The following is a 21,931-nucleotide window of genomic DNA, read 5'->3' as shown; positions in this document are numbered from 1 at the left end:
AGACAGGGTTTCTCTGTGGCTTTGGAGCCTGTCCTGGAGCTAGCTCTTGTAGCCCAGGCTGGTCTCGAACTCACAGAGATCCACCTGCCTCTGCCTCCGGAGTGCTGGGATTAAAGGCGTGCGCCACCATCGCCCGGCCCCATCTTGGCATTTTTATATAGACTTTGTTTTTGTGATCTTCCCTGTCTCCCTGGCCCCTTCTGCTGATCTCCCATTCCACCTTCATGTGCGGAGGGAGAGACGACCTACTGGCAAAGGAGAGAGTGATTAAAGATACCATAAGCAGTATATTTAGTGCTCTTAGTATTTTTGATATCTATGTTATATTTTTATATCAGTCAAACTAATATATTAACATCATTTGAGAAGTTGGTGTAGTACTAGCTCATAAGAACAGCTCCATACTAAGCATTTGCCCCCCTCCTGTTGCTTCCTGCCTCCCATAGATAGCTGCTTTTCAAAAGGTTAGCTGTCACAATTTATACATAACTTTATATTTATATATAATTTTGTATTTCTACAGCATGTGCTATTGCTGCTAGTTTTTTTTTTTTCATTCTTCTCTCTCTCTTTTTTTCCCCTAGGGACGTTGAGGCAGGGTCTCATTGGCAGCTCGAGCTGGCCTTGACTTCACCTGGGCTTCTCCACTTCCCCAGTGCTGGGCTTGCAGGTGCACACCACCACAGGCTGACACTGCTCGCTTCCCGCTTCTCCCTGCACCAGGCAGACTCTTTTGCTCTCCCACTGTGGACTTTGGCCATTTGTTGTCTTTGCTAGAGCCCACCCCATTTCCCCCAGTGACTTTCTTACCTTTCTAACACAGTGAATTCGAATTCTTTGTGTTTGAAGTGCTATACTTAGACGGATGTTATGGGGAACATCACATTTCTCAACTAAATGCTTTTTCTTCTGGAGCAGTGCTTGCAAAGGGTTTCTCCTATTTTTTTATGTGCACATAACATAATTGATTTGTCAGGAAGACAAGCATTAACCGTCTTCTGAATGCATCTAGGCACATCAGGTAATCATTCCTGTTCTTTCTTTGAGCGGTTTCGCTTGAGCCTTTGCTCTCAGGCAGGCTTGAATGTTCTCTGATCTGCTCCTTAGTTAGCTCTGCCTGCTATCTGAAGTCATGTGTTGATTTTTTGATCTACTGGTATGGCAGGAGATGTGGGAAGTGTGTGTGGTGTGTGTGTGTGTTTCTGTCTGTGTGTCTGGGTTGTGTATATGTGTGTTAGATTTTCACATCTGAAAATTTCATTATTTGGTCTCCCTTAAAATAATAGCTTCGCTGGTGGTAGAATCCTACCTAGGCTGTAAATCCCTTTACTCAGAATTTTGGACTTGTAGTTCTGTCTTCTGGTATCTGTGGCCTGCAGGTATGAAATTTACTAATGTTGCAGGGGAGGTCTTGTTCCTTCTCTGGTGTTGGAGAGGAGTTATGTGGTGGCACAGCGGGGTCAACGGAGCAGGCTGTTTTTGGTCTTGGTTGCCCATTCATCCTTGGCTCTTGGGGTCTCTAGTTCCTTCCTGAAGTTTTGCACGAGGAACTATATGGCTTGCTTTTCTTCTGGCTTTTCATTCTTTCGTAAGAGTTGGTTACTTTTCAGAGATGTCGGTAAAATAATAAGACAATATTTACATGACACTCTCTTGTCAGCTTAGCCATGTTTGTCGTTATTTTTAATGGGCCCTTTTGTTTATCCATTTATACTCTGGTGCCTCGCTACATGCATTGCAAGAGTCAGTCTCAAAAATAAATAACCGCCTGTAGAATTCATCTTGAGGTTCTTATTAAATCACATCCAAAGCAAACTCCCCTTCTTGCAATTGTTCACACCTGGGAGACACGGTCTTCGCGCAGTTAAAACGGCTAAGGGCACTTGTTTCTTCTGCGCATGCGTCTCCAGATTCTCTCTTAGTGGAGAAAATACTGAGCATGAGCCTAGGATGCTAGAAATTAGTCCTGAACTTGTCCACAGGATACAGCAGCTCTGGGATTTGTTTTTTAATTTTGTCTCAAAACATTTAATCCCTTGAATTGTAAAAATATCTAGTTGGTATTCAGAGAAAAGTTAAATTTGTTTAAAGTATACTCTCTCTAGTTTTCTGGTCCACAGGGAATATTTTTAGATTTTATCATTGATTACGATCTACTAATTTTAATTTAGAATTTATTTTTTCTTTTTAAAGTATTGAGCCCAGACCCTCCGCGTCCAAGGCAAACTCGACCACTGAGTTACCTCCCCCAACATGTGGTTTTCCTCTTTACCTTGTTTTTATAATTTCACTGCTGCGTGAAAAAGTGTGACCGTGCAGAAAGTGAGGTATTTTGATTGTTCTTAGGATGTACGTTAACAGTTACTGCCACTGCTACCCTGCTCCTTTCTGGATGCTAAACCATTAGCTTGTGTATTCTTGCTTCAGTCTCTAGCCAGGAAAAACAAGAGCAATTCTCAGAGATATACTTGTCAATTGTAATACTGTGAAGACACATCCTTAAAAACATAACATTATAGATATATTCAGAGTAGAAAAGTATCCTGAACAGCAAAGAACAACAAAAACGCAAATAAAAATGATAACATTCATATTGTCTTGCATTTTATTTTAAATTTGAATTTTCAGCTCTTTCCAGCACATAACATAATTGATTTGTCAAACAACCAAGCCTAGCTGTTTTGTTTTTGTGTTGCTCTTTTGCTACAGTGTTACGATCGGGAATCATAGGATCTTGAATTTATAGGGTACAGAGATCAGCTCTGGTTTATCTTTAAGAACTGCCTTGGTGCCAGGTTGAAATGAATGTTTTGTTTCCTAGAACTTTCTGCTATATTGGTAATAAAGGCACGCAGTATCCTGTTCTCAATTTTTGTTATTCTAATTACTAACCCTGATTAATTCATCATGGCTCATGTGCACAAAAGAATCCCCAAAGACTTTAAACAGGAATAAGACTTCGGATTCCCAAGAAATAGAAACCATTCAGAAGCACTAGTGTGACACTTTCTACCTCCTACTTTTTGTTTGTGGGCATTGAGAAGGGTCTGTGCTACACAATCACTAGGCTATGCCTTTTCAGCTTTGCACACCTCTCTTAACTTTACCTGGTTGGTTTGCTTTAATGTGCAAAATGAAAATGATAGTGGCCACTACCAAGTGTGTTTATCGTGAAAGATGAAATACTCATGACATGTTCACTTAGGTCTTGCCATACAGGGTGCTCAATACTTGATAGCGTTCATAGCCCATAGTATCATAGTATATTCTCTCTCTCTCTCTCTCTCTCTCTCTCTCTCTCTCTCTCTCTCTCTCTCTCTCTCTCTCTCGTCAAGCATCTAGCCTTTGTAAGTGAATTAGACTTTTTGTAACTAGCAAATATCATTTATGACAATTACTTATTGAAAGAATAAAATGGGTGGACGCTATGAAGTAAAATGTCCTGGCGTCAGAAACCCAGGTATAGCAATTAAGAAGAAAGACATTTTATTTTGTGTGAGTATTGAAAGGACCTTGAAAATAATCACAAAAGACATTTCAGAACCTGTAGGACTGTGGGCATCCTACAAAGGACTTCCTCAAAGAAGCTGGTAACTTTGAAAATGCAAAGCAGAATGATCAACTCCCTAACTCTCTGGAATGGCAACCAAGAGAGTCTCAATACTCATGAGAAGAAGATTTAGGGAATTCTTTCCTATCTGATTTTTCCTGATATTTCTAGACAAATCTGAATTCCAGTTTATTGAAATTGGGACCTCCCCCATATTTAAAAAATATTTAAAATGTTTTAAAATTATTTAAATTATTAAAATAATTTAATTAATTACTTTAATTAATATTTCTCTTTAGGGTAACCCTTGAATAATGAAGAACAGAAACTATTAAGGAATGTTCTTTGAGGCCTATTTCTGATATTCGTGTCTTCTGGTAGGCCATGACCAGCATGTACCTACATCTTCATGCCTTACTCCTAGTAAAACTTTTTTATAGCCAGACAAGCATTATTTTTAACAAGAAATTGATTGGGTCTGTGCTGAGTACAGGATAAGGTCTAAATTTAAACCACATATAGCACCTAATAGAGTATGACCCTCATAATTTGACAGTCTCAGCTGCATCTTTATCTTGTCTTTTGCCTTCCCTTAGTAGTTCTGTAAATCAGCTAGGGCTACATAACAAAGAACTCCCAAAGCTTAGCGGCTTTAAATAGTAGATCTCACATCCGGAGATTGGCTGGTGTCCTAGTCAGCTACTGCTGCTGTGATGAGTGAGATTCGCTGACAGAAAATACCTTAGGGGAGAAAGGGTTTATTTCAGCTGACTGTTGCAGTTTGTGATCTTGGGGAAGTCAAAGCAGGCACTGAGATAATGATCACAGCACTTTCACAGCCGAGAGCAGAGAGACGTGAGAGAATAGTTGCTGAATACTGAAAGCCTGCTCTCTAGTATTCCGTTTCTCCAGGCTCAGAGAGTTCAGAGCTTCTTTCCTAGGGAATGGTGCTGCCCACAATGGATTGGGTGTTTCCAGATCAGTTAGCACAAGCAAAACAATTCCTTGGGGACGCACCCACAGGCCAACCCAGTTAGATAACTGAGACTCTTTTCCCACATAATTCTTCATTCTGTCAAGTTGATAATTAAAGCTAAGCCTCATAGCTGGTATCAGCTGGTTTAGACTGACTGTGCTTTCTCGTGCATCTCTTGCTCACTTCTCTTATTTATATCACTTGTTCCAGGAGGGAAACATATGAATGTTCCTAATCAGATGTCCCAGAGAGGTTTATTAAACAAACCTGATCCAGTTATAGTTCGAATGTTTCCTCATAAAATTTATCCTGATTACAGTTTCCCCTCCCTCTACTTCTCCCAGTTCGTCCCTGCCTCTTCTCCAATCTAGATCCACTCCTTTTCGGTCTCTCATTAGAAAAGAACAGGTTTCTAAGAGTTAACAATGAAACATAACAAAATAAAATATAATAGGATAAAACAAAAACCATCACTGAAGCTGGACAAAGAATATTACAGAAAGAAAAAAGCACTAAGAGAAGCCACAAAAGTCAGGGACCTACTTGTTCATACACTCAGGAGTCCCATAAAATACTAAGCTGAAAGCTTTATATATACACAGAGGTCCTGGTGGAGACCCATGTACACCCAGAATGTTCTGCAGCCTCTCTGAGTTCATATGCATCTTGCTTAGCAGTTTCATAGGGCCATGTTCTCTTGATGTCCTCCATCCTCTCTGGCATTTACACTCCTTCCACCTCCTCTTGTTCAGGTTTCCTAAGCTCTGAGAGATGGGATTTGATGAAGACATCTCCCTTCTAGAGCTGTGTGTTCCAAGGTCTCTTTCCCTCTCCCTCTCTGTCTGTCTGTCTCTCTCTATTTACTGTCCACAAAGAAAGTAAACTCCATGTGGAGTTTGTTTGATGCCCATAGTCTTCTCTGAAGTATATTGCTGCTTCCAGAAACAGACATGTCTCATTTTTATATATATAAAAAAGAGCTGCATGTTATTAAAATATCTTAAATGCCATATTGTGCAGATCTCTGCTGTGTTTGAAGATTGCTTGTTTATCTAAAATATATTTCTGTTTGACCTTGAAAATATACCTAATATGACTACAAGTTTGATTGTAATAGGTAACTAACCTTCATTTAATTATTATCCCAAATACTTGGAAATAATAACTTTCAAGGACTAGAAATTTGCATTACATTGTTAAATGAACTGTGTAAGTATAATATCTTGAATAAGATTAGAAACATATGTATAGTTCTACAAAAATAATCTTAAATTTGTATCAATATTCAAAAATCCACACCAAAATAAAATATTTAAAACTAGTAGTTGCTTATTTGGTTTAAATGTAGATTCAATAGTCCACCTTTTTGTCCTATCATATCTATATACCCCCTTCTTTTTTAGGATATATCTATGAATCTAATCTCCTTTGTTAAACTTTTCCCCTGACCATTACCAATATCAATTTATAGCCACCCTAAATGATGACAAATATTCATAACCCTTTGGACAACCCAAAACCACCCTCCCCACCTCTTGGAAATGTGAGCATCATGTTCTTAAATTTACTTCCTAGGAGTGATGGCATCTTTAGGGGATTTTGAAGAGAAAAAAAAATGGGTTAATTGTCAAGTCCTGGGAGAAGTAGCTGTATCATTTGTTGTTCAATCTCTGTATAATGGGAAAATGTAGGGCTTGTCTCAAGTCTTGGCTAGAGTAGTCTGTGAGGCTAGAGCATCTCAGTTAGCAGCCTTTAAATGGTCCCGAGCAGTTTGTAATCCACAGCTTATCTTTAGGTGGTGTTTTTTGCTTTGTGGTGTTAACATAGTCCTGGTGGAATTGTTATTGTGGGGACCCATCATCCTTTTGGAGACTTCAAAGGTTGTTGTTAGACATGGTAATGATTCACTGCTGAAAACTTCAACATTTTAAATGTCATATGCAACATATCTCAAACAGGTTAAAGGATCAGTATTTTGGTGTGAGAGGTCCTTCTGTCTATGTGTTGCTTTCATTGGTTAAGGAATAAAGAAACTTGTTGTAATAGGAGCAGCGGCCTGGGCTGCATCCCGCCACCCGGCTAGCTTATGCCCCGAAATAATTACACGGAAACTGTATTCTTTTAAACACTGCCTGGCCCATTAGTTCCAGCCTCTTATTGGCTAGCTCTTACATATCGATCTAACCCATTTCTAATATCCCTGTAACACCACTAGGTGTCTTACCAGGGAAGATCTTAACCTGCGTCTGTGTCCGGTAGGAGAATCATGGCGACTCTCTGACTCAGCTTCTTTCTCCCAGCATTCTGTTCTGTTTACTCTGCCTACCTAATTTTATATGCTATTAAAGGGCCAAGGCAGTTTCTTTATTTAAACAATGAAACAACAGATAGAAAGATGACCCTCCTCCATCAGAAACTGCCTTGGCCAGTTGATAGGGCAGAACTTAGGTAGGTGGGGAAAACTAGGTGGCATGCTGGGAGAAAGGAGGCAGAGTCAGAGAGATGCCATGGATCCGCCAGAGATAGACGCTGGAAATTTTACCTGGTAAGTCACTGCTACATAGCAATATACAGATTAATAAAATGGGTTAAATTAATATACGAGTTAGCCAATAAGAAGCTAGAGCAAATGGGCCAAGCAGTGATTTAATTAATACAATTTCTATGTGATTATTTTGTTTCTGAACAGCTGGGACAAACAAGCAGGCCCTCCTTGCAACAATATTTGATATGTATATCCAGAGTACAAAAACTTAATTCCTAGTTACCTGATAGAGACTCAAACCAAAATCTAATCAGGAATATACCTTGTATCCATAATCTCTTCAGGACTTTTATCAGACAGTTTCTGCATCTAATGAGATGATGGTACAGTTTTTTTCTTTCAGTTTGTTTATATGATGGATTACATTGAATGATTTTCATATGTTGAACCACTCCTGCATCTCTGAGATTAAGTCTACTTGATCATGGTGGATGATCTTTTTGATTTCTTCAGTGTCTGTAGGATGATGATTAGGGAGCATTAGTGCACATTTAACGTGTGAGATTTGTGGATCCTGAAGAGATTTTGCACAATGATGGAGCTCCTTGTACTTTGATAGACATGGTCTTCTTTAGGTTACGGAAGTTTTCTTCTGTAATTTTGTCAAAAATATTTTCTTGGCCTTTGAAATTGGTTTTCTTTTTATTCCTCTATTCCTATTATTTTATTCTTAGATTTGATCTTTTCATATTTCCCAGATTTCCCTGATGTTTGGTGTCAGGACTTCTCAGATTTAACATCATCTTTGGTCAATGTAACCATTTTTTGTATCTTCAGTGCCTGTGATTCTCTCTTCCATCACTTATATTCTATCAGTGATGCTGATAGCTCCTGTTTGAATCCTATGTTTTTCATTTCCAGGATGCTCTCAGTTTGGGTTTTCTTTATTGATTCTACTTCTTTTTTAGGTCTTGAATAGTTTTATTCATTTCTACTGACTGTTTATATTTTTCTGGATTACTTTAGCATTTCTGTAAGGGTTGTATTCATTTCCTTTTTAAGGAACTCTAATATCTTCATATAGTTGGTTTTAAGGTCTTATTGTTGATTGTGTCCTTACACTGGTATCTAGGCAACTGGGATTTAGGTGATTATAGGTCTAGGTGCTGATTTCTGTTTTTTTTTTGTGTGTGTGTGTGTGTGTGTGTGTATGTTTTGTTCCTGTTTTTCTGGGTTTCTATTTCTTTTCTGTGTTTTAGGAGAGTGTGATGGCTGTGTCTTATCTAGTAGGAAATTTCCTGTGGACCTGATAGATATGAAAGTTCAAGGTAAAGTGTGCTTCTGGTTATTGCAAGCTGACGCTTAGGAAAGGGCATAGGTTAGGGATCCAAGGGTTTCAGAGGAGCAAGAGAAGAGTGTCCAATCAGGATCTGTCTCCTTGGTATGGGATAGACTATGAAGAGAGTTCACCCCAGAGGGTTGCTATAGTGATGGGGACAAGATGGGATTTGAATATGGAGGAGCAGAAGGAAAGGTGAGGATCTGCAGGCCACCTACCTGAGTCCCTAGCAGAAGTGGCTTTTGGGTTAGTAAGGGTTTCCTGCAGGAGTTGGCACCTGGGATAAAGCAAAGAGTGGTAGGACGGAGGTTAGAATGGGAAGATCTGTGGTATTCACAGGAGATGGGGTAGGGGGTAGGGAAGGCTGCAGTGGGTATCCTATTACAGAGTTGGGGGTGAGATTGAAGGATTTGGTCTGGGAAAGAGGGAGAGGTGAACATCTGAAGTCAGCCTACCTGGTTTTCTGGCAGGTTTAATTTATTGTTATTATTTTTTTTAGACCAGTAGTATTTGATTTTACCCTAGGTCCCCGGAATGTCTGATCTCTGAATCTTGGTCACCTAAACAGTGTCAGGTATGGGTTCCATGTCAAATGTCATTCTTATGATCTTTGTGCCTCCATTGCCCTAGTGTATTTTTCAGGCAGAACAGATTGTAGATCAAAGGTTTGTAGCTGGGTTGGTGTTTATGTTTCTTTTGGTATCTGGGAGTATACTTTCCTGTACCAAAGACTCTAGAACTTAGGGGTGAAGCCTCTTTGTAGGCACCCCCACAACTTCTCCATGTTCAGTGAATTGTGTGGGTGTTGCTTCAGCAATGGGGCCTTGATATAAGTTTGTGGAGAACAACCTACTGTCTTGGCAACAGCCTGGGTTGTTTGGGGGTTTCCATGGGACCCTTTTGGGCAACAAGTCATTAGGTAGTATATTATTATTTATCTAATCACTAATACATATGTTCCTTTTGGTGATGATGCCCTAAGTGATCAGAATTGTGTTTTCCTTTCTTCTGTTCTTATGAGGATTAAGTGAGGAATTTGCTTTGAAGACCATAAAATCCTGGAAGCAAGATTATTTTTCTTTTACCTTTTCTGCTCCAAATCATTTCATGTAATTCCTGGACTTGGTAGTTACTCTCTAAATAAATATTTGTTGAATGAGGTAAACAAAATATGCTTGCTTTTAGAACTCTGAATTTTATCTTGGGGCATTTATTTTTGTTACTAAATCTTAGGGAGCTTAAGAGAATGCTTTTATGCATTCTTTTCAAAGTTTATCATCTATTTTCTTAGCTCTATAAGACAAAAGTTTGGACAATACGGAATTTAGTGTTCAGGAAGCCAAACTGAGGACTGGTCATTAACTGTTATGGATATTAATTAATCTTTACTTTAATTAAGGTAAACACATACATTGCATAAAAATCACACACACACACACGTAACTGAAAGAATGAGAGAGTTTCTTCATCAGCTTTGTTTAATAAGACCAACAACAACAACAAAAGAATCATGTTTTTGGCATAGGAATATCCTACTTCTAGTAAGCTCTTTAATTCTAAAGATTTTACAAATACTTTAGAAGTCCTATAAAAATATGCTATTTAAAGATGTATTAGTGATGAAATGTAATGTGATATTAAGTGATACAATTTGAGGGTCTTTAGGTATAGGTCACTGATAAAACACTAGCCTAGCATGTACAAGGCCCTTGTTACTGTCCCCTGTAGCATGAAACAGCACCAGTTGTTGTTGTTTCCCTCCTGCCTGGTCCCACAATAAACACACAGAAACTATATTATTTGCAGTACTGTTTAGCCAATAGCTTAAGCATATTGCTAGCTAGCTCTTATATCTTTGGTTAACCCATTTCTGTTAATCTGTGTATTGCCACATAGATGTGGCTTACCGTCAAGTTTCAGGCAAGTTTGTCCTCAGTGGCAGCTACAAGGCATCTCACTGACTCTGCCTTCTTTCTCCCAGCATTCGGTTTAGTCCCCCCCCCCCCAGCTCTACTCTGTCCTATCACAGGCCAAGGAAGCTTCTTTATTCATTAACCAAAAAAACAACACATATACCGAAGGACTTCCCTCACCAAGCAGCAACCATAGAAAAGATTTCAAGATGTATGGATGACTTTGTGAGACAAAGGGCAGGTGAAATATGCACAGCGTATATTACTAACACACGTGCTTATTGTTTTCTCTAGAAATTCTTTCAGCAGCTGGTTCACCTTTTAATGGTGTTTCTAAACAATATCTGTTTTTTTTTTAAAGAAAATTATGTGAGGGTAATAATGAAGAAGAAAACATACTCAAAAATAAGGACTATTACAAAATGCTGATGTCATGGGTTCTCTAGGAAATACCTGAAGCTGGTGTTGTAGCTTAGGGCATCTCTTCATTTTTCATTGCTGTGAAATCAATTTCCCCAAAGCTTAGATAGCTTCAAACAGCGGACTTGTGTTATTTCATGCAGGTTTGGGGGGTCAGGAGTCTAGAAGCTGCTTGTCTATATGGTGTGGCCCTACACCATGCACTGGGTCTAGGTCTTGTCTGGGGCTCTTGTCATTTGAAATCTTGGCTGAATCTAAAGGATCTGCTTCCAGGATTCCCCAGTCACAACACAAGCTGTTGGGTGCAGTTCCTCACCAGAGACTGCTTGACTGACCTGGTGACATGCCAGATGGCTCTCCCAGGACCAAGTGATAGAAGACAGTCAGGCAGAAGTTGGGAGTTTTATGGTGTGGCCACACATGTCCACTTCTGCTCTTATTAACAGATTACACAGTCAGCTTGCTCACTTAGGAGGGATCTACTCAGGAGTTGGGCATGCTTGGGGACGGCTTTGAATGCTAGCTCTCAGAAGCCTTTTGGAATAAGATCTACACATGGTATTATAAATCTTTTTGTTCTTTTTGTTGTACATTGGATAGGCGCACCTTGTTTAATTTGAAATTTTCAGATAATATTTTCACATGGTTTTCTAATAGGATATATTTAAAGGGTTAATCATGTTTATTATTTGACTCAGAAGTAGCAAAAACTGAAAGATTTTCAGATTTAGTATTATTTGAGAAAAATACAAACATGCTTAATCTTTCCTCTCACGACGTTGAATTCGAGCTCTCTACTATCTCAAAAGTTACTCTGTGGAAATAACTGAATATATATTAATAAGTGGGAAGAAAGAAACATTAAAAAGGCAATTTACTGAATAACTTACACTACCACATTCTGGAAAAGACTAAAGGGTGTTAGAGAGACCATGGTTCGCAAGGTGGAGGGAGAGAGGGGTGCACAAGGAAACTAGAGTTTTCAGGGTACAAACTGAGGAAATCAGAAAGGGAAATGGTTGGTGGCAGAATTTCTAGATAAAACAAAAAGCACGTGTGTTAGTGCTACTCACTGGGCATATTTCACCTGCCCTTTGTCCTACAGAGTCATCTATAGATTTTGGAGTCTTTCATGTCATTGCTGCTGTTGCTGTTTTGTGCTACTAGGGACAATAACGAGGGCCTTGACCCATAACATCACCTATACATTTTGAGACAGTCTTGGCAGTGCTGGGATGGAGATAAAACTGAAGGCCTCACACATCACAGGCAATTCCTCTGCCCTAAGCCGTATCTCCAGCTGGGGAAACTTCTCTTTTATAGAGTACTGTTGACTAAATAAATAAGAGGTATATGAGTTTTCAGAAATGATAGACACACAATTATTTCCACATGGTCCTATATTAAGATATGAAATAAGAACCATGCTTCATTTTTCTCTGCCTTCTCTCCCACTCCGAGGATCCAACTCTTCCCTCAAATTAATTTTTTACTGGCACACTAGAAACAGCTACATTTTCTGTTTTGTATAGTCTTATCTTCATCTTTGTATATAAATTGAATTTATATGGGGATTGAACCTGGAGCCTTGCATAATATTTACGCTTGATTAAATATACTTGTTTTGCAGTCTGAGAAACATTTCTTGTTGATTTTTTTTTCATCTCTAGCTTGACTGCCTCTTCTCAGGGGGAAGGAATCTTAGTTTCTGCTCCTGCACTTCTCAGCATTCCTAACTAAAGTGCTGTTAGCCCTGCTGCTCACATAACTAACCTGGATGTCACTCCCTGAATACTTGCTACTTAATTCAAAAGGAATGTCATTTCAACATAACAAATGCTGTAGCCTAGAAGACACATTTACTCAAATTTCTTTCTTCCTTTTGTTTTGAAGCAGTTTCTTTTTTCACTAGTATTGCTTCTATAGGATTCTTTGCCCCTGCAAGATCAATGTTAAAATAATTTCTTATAAGTAGTATTTGTAAATTGTAATTATACGTATTTATGTAATTTTCATTTTCAGGAAGTTCTGACTTTGCCATTTTCATTTTTTAGTAGTTTTATTATTATTATTTCTTTTATTTTTTGAGTCACATTTCTTTAAATGTTCCTGAAAGAGAAAACCCGGGTGGGCTGTCTTTTCCAGTGGGAAGGACAGCGAGTGAAGACAGGAGCTTGCTTAGCCTTAGGCTCTGTCATATTCTTGAAATATTTTTCTGTTCATTTCTTGTACTAGTTTTGTTGACAAGTAACATAACCAATAGCAATGTAGGCCTGACAAGGTTTTATTTCAGCTTACAGAATATAGTCCATCACTGGGAGAAGTCAGTTTGAGAACTCAAGCAGGAACTTGGAGGTGAAATCATGGCTGTTTGCTGGCTAGCTGGCAGCCTAGCTAGTAAGCTTTTTAAAGCAGCCTAGGACTGACTGCCTAGGGAATGGTAGCACCCATAGTTTGCTGGACCCTCCCATATCAATGAACAGTCAAGACAGTTCCCACAGACATGCTTACAGGACCTGGGAAATTTCTCAGTTGGGATTGCTCAGGTGACGCTAGGCTGTGTCAAGTTGCTTGTTTAAGACACCTCTGTGTCAGAGTTTTCTGTCTTGAGCTATCTATTTCGTGAAAAAACTCAATAGTTTTAACACAGTGTATCTATAATTCTGTAGTAAAGGACATTTACTGAAGAGATATTCCATCTTACTTGAAATATAGTCAGAATGTGTTTCTAGAATTATTGAATCCTTTGAAAAGGCTTGAGGACTTTGTGGAGCAGATGCCTTGCACAATTATAAATGACTCCTCTAGCAGTTTTGATATTTACATTTATAAAACAGCCACTCAGTTTCTGTTTTATTTGAAATCATGTATTTTTTTCAGTACTGACAGTTCTATTGAATTTACGGTCAAATCATACATGATAACGATATAAAATACTTAACTGGGACAAAAGTAAGACGTGGGAAGACTGAATGCAAAGTGACCCTGACACATTCCTGTGCCTGCAGGTAGAGCCCTGCCAGCCAGCGCCCGCCTTCAGGTTTGTACCTGCAGGGAGCAAGGGATTGTAACGCAAAGCAGGGTATTTTCAAACAGGTGTGGACAAGTACCTATTCAGGGCCATGGACTGCCTTTTCCTCCTTTCTTGAAATCTGAACTTTGTGGTCCTTCACTTGAAGGTAGTTTACTCTGATGGTATACTGATGACATCATAGGAAGGCATGTGTTAGCATCAGGCTCTTGACTCACATCATCGAGGAAACTGTCATTTGGGAAGACGTTGGATATCATGGCAGGAAGTGTGCCCATGGGGTTTACTCCTCACCCCTTCTCTGACAACTGAAAAAGCACCCAGCTAGCTGCCCAGGGCAGAAGGTAGCTGCTGCTTGTGTTACTGGCCCATCCGATTGCCTGGAAGGCCCTGTGCTTGCTTGGTTTGCTTTGAAGACATGACATTCTTTGGGCTCAGTGCTTGGGTTTCATTGCCTGTGGCATTTGGGCTCTCTTCATATGGTACTGATTTTTCCCATGCCTTCTAGCTCCGACACTTTAGTAGACCACGTTAGACACTGAAGGAAGCATTTTCAAACAGATGATAAATGTATTGAGGATCGTGAAGCTGGACTGTTCTCAGCCTCCTATGTTTTCAGATATTTACAGAATTTTTTATTTAAATTTATTTATTTAATTATTTATTATGTATACAATGTTCTGTTTGTGTGTATGCCTGCAAGCCAGAAGAGGGCACCAGACCTCATTACAGATGGTTGTGAGCCACCATGTGGTTGCTGGGAATTGAACTCAGGACCTTTGGAAGAACAGGCAATGCTCTTAACCACTGAGCCATCTCTCCAGCCCCCTGTTTACAGAATTTTAAAGTGTGTTCAGAGGATTTCCACATCTTGTTGTAGTTGCAGAAAATTCCCCTGGTTAGATACAGTTTATGACTCAGAGATAATATAAAGTTCACACGAACTTTATATTATTACATGGAATGCTGGGTGTACTTCTGCATGATTTCTCTTTCGATAGTCATAGCCTCTGATTTCTGATTAATCCATTTCTTATAATTATATAATTGCATTGTTTCACATTTGGAATTCCAAATACAAAACCAAATGCTGATAGTAATAGTAAGCATCCTTACTTTGATCTTTAGTGTAATATTAGTTTCTGTTAGCTCTCAGGCGTGTTCTGTTGTCATTGTTGTCTCAGCCTCATCATAAGCACGAGGCATGGATTATTATTATCCTTATGTTATAGAACTGGCATTGGGACAGATTCAGTAATTGCTTGAGATTCCCTAACTTGAACGGAGTAAAGATTTAACACCCAAAGCAGAGCTCATGTACTCAACAGTTGCTTTATCATACTATCTTCCCTGTTTGATTTCACTTAGACTATGATAATTTATTTGACTTATACCTTCATGATTATTTTTAAAGATAGGATCTCCCTGTGTAATCCAGCCTGGCTTTTAAACTCACTGTGTAGCCTAGACTGGCCTCAGATTCATGATGTTCCTGCTTCAGCACTACCTTGGGGACTGGCTTTATGGGTATGCTATGGCTTAGAAACTAATGCTTTTGTATGTTTGTTCTCTCTTATTTATTTATTTATTGGCAGAGAAAGATTTGTTCTGGAGATTGACCATAGGGCCATGGAAATCTTGTGTTTGTTGGGAAAGTGCTTAGAACTGACCTCTGTCTCCATTCCCTTTTCCACCTTTTGATTGTGGGAAAGAGAGGGTCTTAATAAATTACACATACTGTTTTTGAGCTCACTCTGTAGTCCAGAGAAGCCTTCCTATCTTTGTGCCTCAGACTCTCCAGTATTTGGCCATTTATCACCATGAGGCTGTGACTTACCAGTAAGGTTTTGATGTCCTCATTTGATGAGCTACACAACATCTCTTTGACTCTGCCTACTCTCTCTGTATATTGCTGTTCAGAGATCCTGCCTGGCTTTATTCTGCTCTGCCATTGGCCAAAGATGTTTTACTCATCAACCAATAAAAGCAACACATATACAGAAGGACATCTCACATCACAATAAGCATAGCAATACACTTCACACAGTGTACAAATATTCCCACAACATAGTGTTCTGAGTATTATGTATCCTGGGGAGTTTCTTTTCTGATTTGCTCTATTTGGTATGCTATATATATCTTGTGCCTTCAGAGGTACCTGCTTATTTAGAGTGGGGAAGTTTTCTTTTATGTTTTTTTTTAAAGTTATTTTCTGTGCCTCTGATGGTTTCTTCCTTGACTACCTCTATCATTTATAAGTTATATCTTTTCATAGTGTGCAAGATTTTCTGGATGTTTTGTGTCTGGATGTTTTTAGATTTTACTATTGATTATTGTCTCTCCTTGTAATGACCTTAGCTTATGACCACAGCTAAGCAGAGTGCTGGTTATTACAACCAGCATTATTTATGGTAAAAGTGACTCAGTGCCAGGCAGCGGTGTTTAAAATGTGTTCATAAAAAAAATAAATAAAAAATAAATAAATAAATAAAAAAAATAAAATGTGTTCATATCCCTTTTTGCTTTTGCTTGGATTAAATTTTAGATTTAATTTGTTTCTTGTATAATGCTTTATAATGCCTGATTAAATGGTAGCGTTTTAGAGTAGCCAATGTAATATTAAATAGTTGTATTTTTTTTTTTTGTTTTTGATGCAGAGTTTCTCTGTAGCTTTGGATTCTGTCCTGGTGTAGCAATGAGGAGTGGCAGGCCACGGCCCAGCTCCCGGCTCCTGGCTAGCTTTACCCAAAATAATTACATGGAAACTGTATTCATTTAAACACCGCCTGGCCCATTATTTCTAGCCTCTTATTGGCTAATTCTCATATCTTGATTAACCCATTTCTATTAATCTGTATTTCACCATGATGTTGTGGCTTACCAGGAAAGATTCAGCATGTCTGACCTGGCGGCTGGCTCCATGGTAGCTCTCTCTGCCTGCCTTCTTTCCCCCAGCATCCTGTTCTGTCTACTCCGCCCACCTAATTTTCTCCCCTATCAAATGGCCAACACAGTCTCTTTATTTAACCAATGAAAGTAACACATAGACAGAAGACCCTCCTACACCAGCTCTTGTAGACCAGGGTGGCCTCAGACTCACAGAGATCTGCCTGCCTTTGCCTCCCAAGTGCTGGGACTAAAGGAGTGCATCACCACTGCCCGGCTATAGATGATTAAATTTAATCATCTATTTATAACAGTCAACAATCTAAATGTCCATGAAATAGAATAAACATTTTTGGGGGGCATGTGTGATGATAGGGTATCACTATAAGGCCTGAATGTGTTGATGGGGTTTCCTGTCCTGCCCAGTTCCCACAATTGTTAAGTCCCAAAGAAATCACACAGAGGTCTACATTAGATATAAACTGATTGGCCTAGTATCTCAAGCTTCTTATTAACTCTTACAACTTATATTAGCCCATTATTCTTATCTGTGTTAGCCACATGGCTCAGTACCTTTTTCAGTGATGCAATCACATTTTGCTTCTTCTGTGGTCAGATAAAGACTGCATCCTCTTCCCAGAATTCTCCTGTTCTCATTGACCTGCCTATACTTCCTGCCTGGATACTGGGCAATCAGCATTTATTTAAAATATAATTGACAGAAGACAAAACATTCCCACACCATGAATGGGCTTGAATTCATTATGTAGACTAAGCTGGCCTCTAACTCAGAGATCTTTCTGCCTATGTTTCCTAAGTGCTGGGTTTAAAGCATGTATAACCATGCCCAGCCACACAAAAATGTTTCATGTGCTTTTTAAAAAACTTTTCTCATTGACTGAATGTTATTGAGTACTTTATATTTCTCTTAGATTTCTAATTTACTGTTTTAATTGTCTTTGCAATATTAAATAATGCATTTCAGTGATATTTTTTATAAGCTAACATTACTTAATTTTTCTCTGAAGGGTATTTCTTTGATGGAACAAAAGTACCTCAGACAACCTCAGTCACAAACACCTGAGATAAAAGAGGAGAGAGAGTCACAGGAAAATTTGGAGGAACGGCCAGTCACGGTAAAATCTACTAAATATCCTCTTTCTTTGTGTTAAAGTAGTAGTGTGTCTCCTATGGACTGAGTGTTTGCAGAGAGCTATTTGATTCGGAAGACATGATGATCAGTTGGTTGCTTTACATGAGAGATTTGAAAATATGACCCCATATATGTGTATATATGGTGAGAACATATATCATTTTAGGATAGCATTCAGAAAACATATAGAACCTTCTCTTTACATGAAGCCCTGAGGCCTGTAAGCAACAAGGGTACCACAAGTGGTAGACCTGCTACACTTATAGATTCTTTTGGTTGGACTGGGTCTTTTGTCCCCTTTGTATGCAAATGGCCTGCCTGAGGCCCATGTGTGTGGTGGCACTAGTAGCCACTTGTCAGTGGTATGTGGATAGACCAACCGACACCTGATGATAGGCAGCTGTGGGCTTAACATGTATCTAGGGTAGCTGCCTCAAGGAAATGTTGTGGGATTCCCTCTCTATACTGTGAATATGTTTTATTACCATTGGTTAATAAAGAAGCTACTGTGGCTATATCAGGACAGAATATAGGTAGGCAGGAAAACTAAACTGAATGCAGGGAGAAAGAAGGCAGAGTCAGGGAGATGCCATGTAGCTGCCAAAGAAGAAAGATGCTGGAACCTTGCCAGTACGTCACAGCCTTGTGGCAACACAGAGATGAATAGAAATGGGTTAATTTAACATGTAACAGCTAGCTGGTAACATGCCTAAGCCATTGCCCAAACAGTATTGTAATTAATCTAGTTTTTGTGTGATTATTTGGGTCTGGGTAGATGGGAAACAAAGAACAGTCTCTGATTACAAGGTAATACCCTCATCAATAGAAATCATCAATAGATGATTGACTTAGTCTACTCCTGAACTGCTTTAGACAAGGTTGGTAGAAGGGGCAAAGGAAGAACAGTTCTTGTCCAGGAGTGATTCCTTCAGTACCTAGGCCAATAAGACAGCAGTTTGCTACTTTAAGTATTCTAGTAACGGTTAAGTATGTAGTCAATGAAAACTGAAAAAATTTCTTTTCCATTATTCATTTGCTAATTAAAAATAGTGATAAAATGCCAAAGATCAGAGAGTAAAACAGCCCCACTGGTCAGCCTTAAAGACCAGACAGTGGTGCCACACACCTTTAATCCCAGTAGCCACACTAGTTGCCATAGAAACCAGGCGGTGCATGCCTTTAATCCCAGTGGCGCCTGCCTTTCTTTAATCTCAGAACTAGAGAGGATTATAAAATGGGAGGAGACAGCTCTCAGTCACAGTGTTACTCTGAGATTCTTGGAGGCAGGATCGCCATTTTTGGACTGAGGTTAAGATAAGAGCCAGTGGCTGACTGCTTTGCTTTTTGGGTCTTCAGATAGAACCCCAATTTCTCTAATTGACTTTTTATTAATTGTGCTTAAAATTCAGGACTTGGACTCAGTACCATCATGTTGTTAATTTTTCTTTAATAGCACCAGTCAAACACTGTCTAAAAATTGTTTTATAATAATTATGGTTAATGCTATATTTTTATAAGCTCCTGATCCAGCTATTCTTGCACAACAAAGACACTTGTGTTGTGTTTGACACTGCATCGCGTCTTTGATTATATCAAAAACCAAAATGGTATAATCGTACTGTAAAGCCACTCTATATAATTCAAACTTTTATTTATAGATCTATTGTTTGAGACACCGAGGTATTTAACTCCTAGTGGTCCATAATTCCAAATAATCTTTTAAAAAATTGACTAATATAGAAACGTGTCGATGAAGACTTTTTTTCCCTGGGATTTAGTGACATAAGGCCAGGGAAAATAATTTGCTGACTTTCAGGTTTTTCATTAAGTTAATTTGAAGTTTTCTTTTGAAATTTGCAGAAAAAAAAAACAACTTACCAGCTCAGATGACTTTCAGACATACATTGACCTATTCATTCTGTTGCTGCATAGATGAACAGAGTGAAGAACCGCAGACCCTGGAAGGACCAGAAAGATGAACTTTCCGTCTTTGTGTTTTCCTCCAGCAAAATATTTACGAGGAGCTTCCTGAGGCCATGTCCAGCATCTTCCAGATTGAACAGGACGATCTTTTGGATTGGGGAGCCGTAGGAGAAGAGAACTTAGCGTTTAAGTCCCAGGAAGAAATAGACATCATGCCACTGGAGGACTTCAGCAAGCCCTTGGAAGCGGGTCGTCCCTCATTTGATGTGAAATCAGGCAGGCGGTCAACTGTACAAGTAAGCATAGCAAAACCCTACTGTCAGTGTTGGGAACACGTAGAATTGTGCAAAATGGGGATGTGCAGCTGTGAAGAAGTACCCAGGCAAAGGTTGAGGTTGTGCCTCTTGGAAGGAAGGACAGATTTTCAAGGTAAGAGGGCATCTGGGCTCTTCAGACACTGGCCACCGCTTTCTACGTAGCATCTGACGCGAGTTGGGAAGTGTAGTCCCAGGACTAAGCCTGGGTGAGCTTGGTAATGCTTACACATTTGCCTTGTAACTCTGGGGGGGTGGGTGCTTCCCTGTTGGGCAAGTGTTTTCCAGAACTTTATGGTTGTTTATGGTTGTTTGTTTGTATCAACTCAATGTCAGTTACTATCCAAGAACTTTAATTCTCCATATCGGCCAAACACTTTATTTGTTGTGTCAGTGGTGCCGGAAACCAAGACAGACTGTGAGACCAGGCAACTTATTTTTGTAGCTAATAGATACATCTAGATGAAAGAGGAAGTCAGAGGAAGTCACTTTAGCTGCTCAGACACATTCTGGGAGATCTCCAGCAACAAACAGAATCTGCAGGATCTCTGCCTATTGGCCATTCTCCTCCTAGAAGCTTTTTGCCTATTAGTGTTCTGAGGTAAGTCATTATCAACAGCAGAGAAAAGTGCATAGATGTGATAGCAACTTGGTGAAGAAATGCCAGATACAATAGTAACAGGAATGGGTAGCTTTCTAGAAGAGCAATTAACAGCCTATAAAATAATGTGTCCCAAGATTGCAAATGGAAGAAAGTTTAAGAGCCGCGAGAGTCTCTAAACCCAAATCTACAATTATGACTGATTCTCCAGCATTCTGAAAACACATGAAAGACAAAATGTATATCACAAATAACTAGGAAAGTGGCCTGTGGCTGTTGAAAGTTACCTCAGAAGGGCTGAGATTCAGGCGTTGAGACCCCTGTAGGATTAAGAACAAAAAAGGTGATTTTTATGTTATTTTGGTGCAGAGGTAGAGATAGGGGGAGAAAGACAACCCTGTCATCATGGATAAATAAAGTAATGACAGCAGACGACAGAGATTCCTAAGTTTAGTTTTGGGGAAAAAAAGATTGAGGTTTTTAAATAAACAGACGTATGACAGAGAAAGGGAAGCTGATGAACCCCTGCTTCTCTTAAAATCTGACAAGTGGTCTTTAGTTTAGAAAGAATATTTTTTTTTTCTAAAACCTGAACCCTGAGATTTGTGAGAGATTTTTGAGCATTAATTCTGTTTGAGCAGGTTGGCTCAGGTCGGTGCTTCCCACTTGTGGTGGCGTTGAATGGCAGACTACTGCTGGTCATTGTTAAATGACAGAGACCCAGAGCCTGCTTTGGGATTCAGAAGGTGAGATGGGCAACTGCAAAAACTCTAGGCTCTGAGGGCAACAACCTTGATTTCTACAATCTCTGTGCTCCTCCGGTCTTGTAGGACACTTAAGAATGATTAAATAGCTTATTAAAAACTTTGTGCCTCAACCCTTCTAATAGGAAGAGATAATTCTTTGAACATGGGTTCCATAGGGATGAACATGGAAGACCAACCTTCTCTCTTCTCTTAGAATTTTATTAGATGGAGTATCAAAAGGAAAAAATTAGTTAGGTATGTTGCGTACTGTGAGCTCCATGGATAGGCCACAGGGCTCTGTGCCCAGATTTTTCTAGTCATATGAGCTGGGCCTAATTACCAAACTGCCTGTGTTGATGGATAATGGCAGTGCCACCTTGTTGACAGAGGCTGCTCATTCGTTCCCTGCTGCCCAGACCCAAAATAAACACACAGATACTTTATTATTTGCGGTACTGTTTGGCCAATAGCTTAAGCGTCTTTCTAGCTAGCTCTTATATCTTAAATTAACCCATTTCTATGTGTATTACCACATGGCTATGGCTTGCCAGGCAAAGTTCCGGTGTCTGTCTCCTGAGGCAGCTACGTGGCATC

The 21,931-nt window shown here is 39.3% G+C and overlaps 1 protein-coding gene across 1 annotated transcript in view; it reads left to right on the top strand.

Annotated features, from left to right (window-relative positions):
• Ttc6 (tetratricopeptide repeat domain 6) overlaps window positions 1-21,931 on the top strand; it is a 152,590-nt gene that overhangs the window by 25,558 nt on the left and 105,101 nt on the right. Inside the window, exons 2-3 of the mRNA XM_026789898.1 lie at window positions 17,629-17,736; window positions 19,760-19,972. Coding sequence (XP_026645699.1) covers window positions 17,629-17,736; window positions 19,760-19,972 — 321 coding nt within the window. The remainder of the gene's footprint in view (window positions 1-17,628; window positions 17,737-19,759; window positions 19,973-21,931) is intronic.

The sequence above is a fragment of the Microtus ochrogaster genome, chromosome 1 (genome assembly GCF_000317375.1).
Source record: "Microtus ochrogaster isolate Prairie Vole_2 chromosome 1, MicOch1.0, whole genome shotgun sequence".
NCBI lineage: Eukaryota > Metazoa > Chordata > Mammalia > Rodentia > Cricetidae > Microtus > Microtus ochrogaster.
This window is presented reverse-complemented; position numbering and strand designations above follow the sequence as displayed.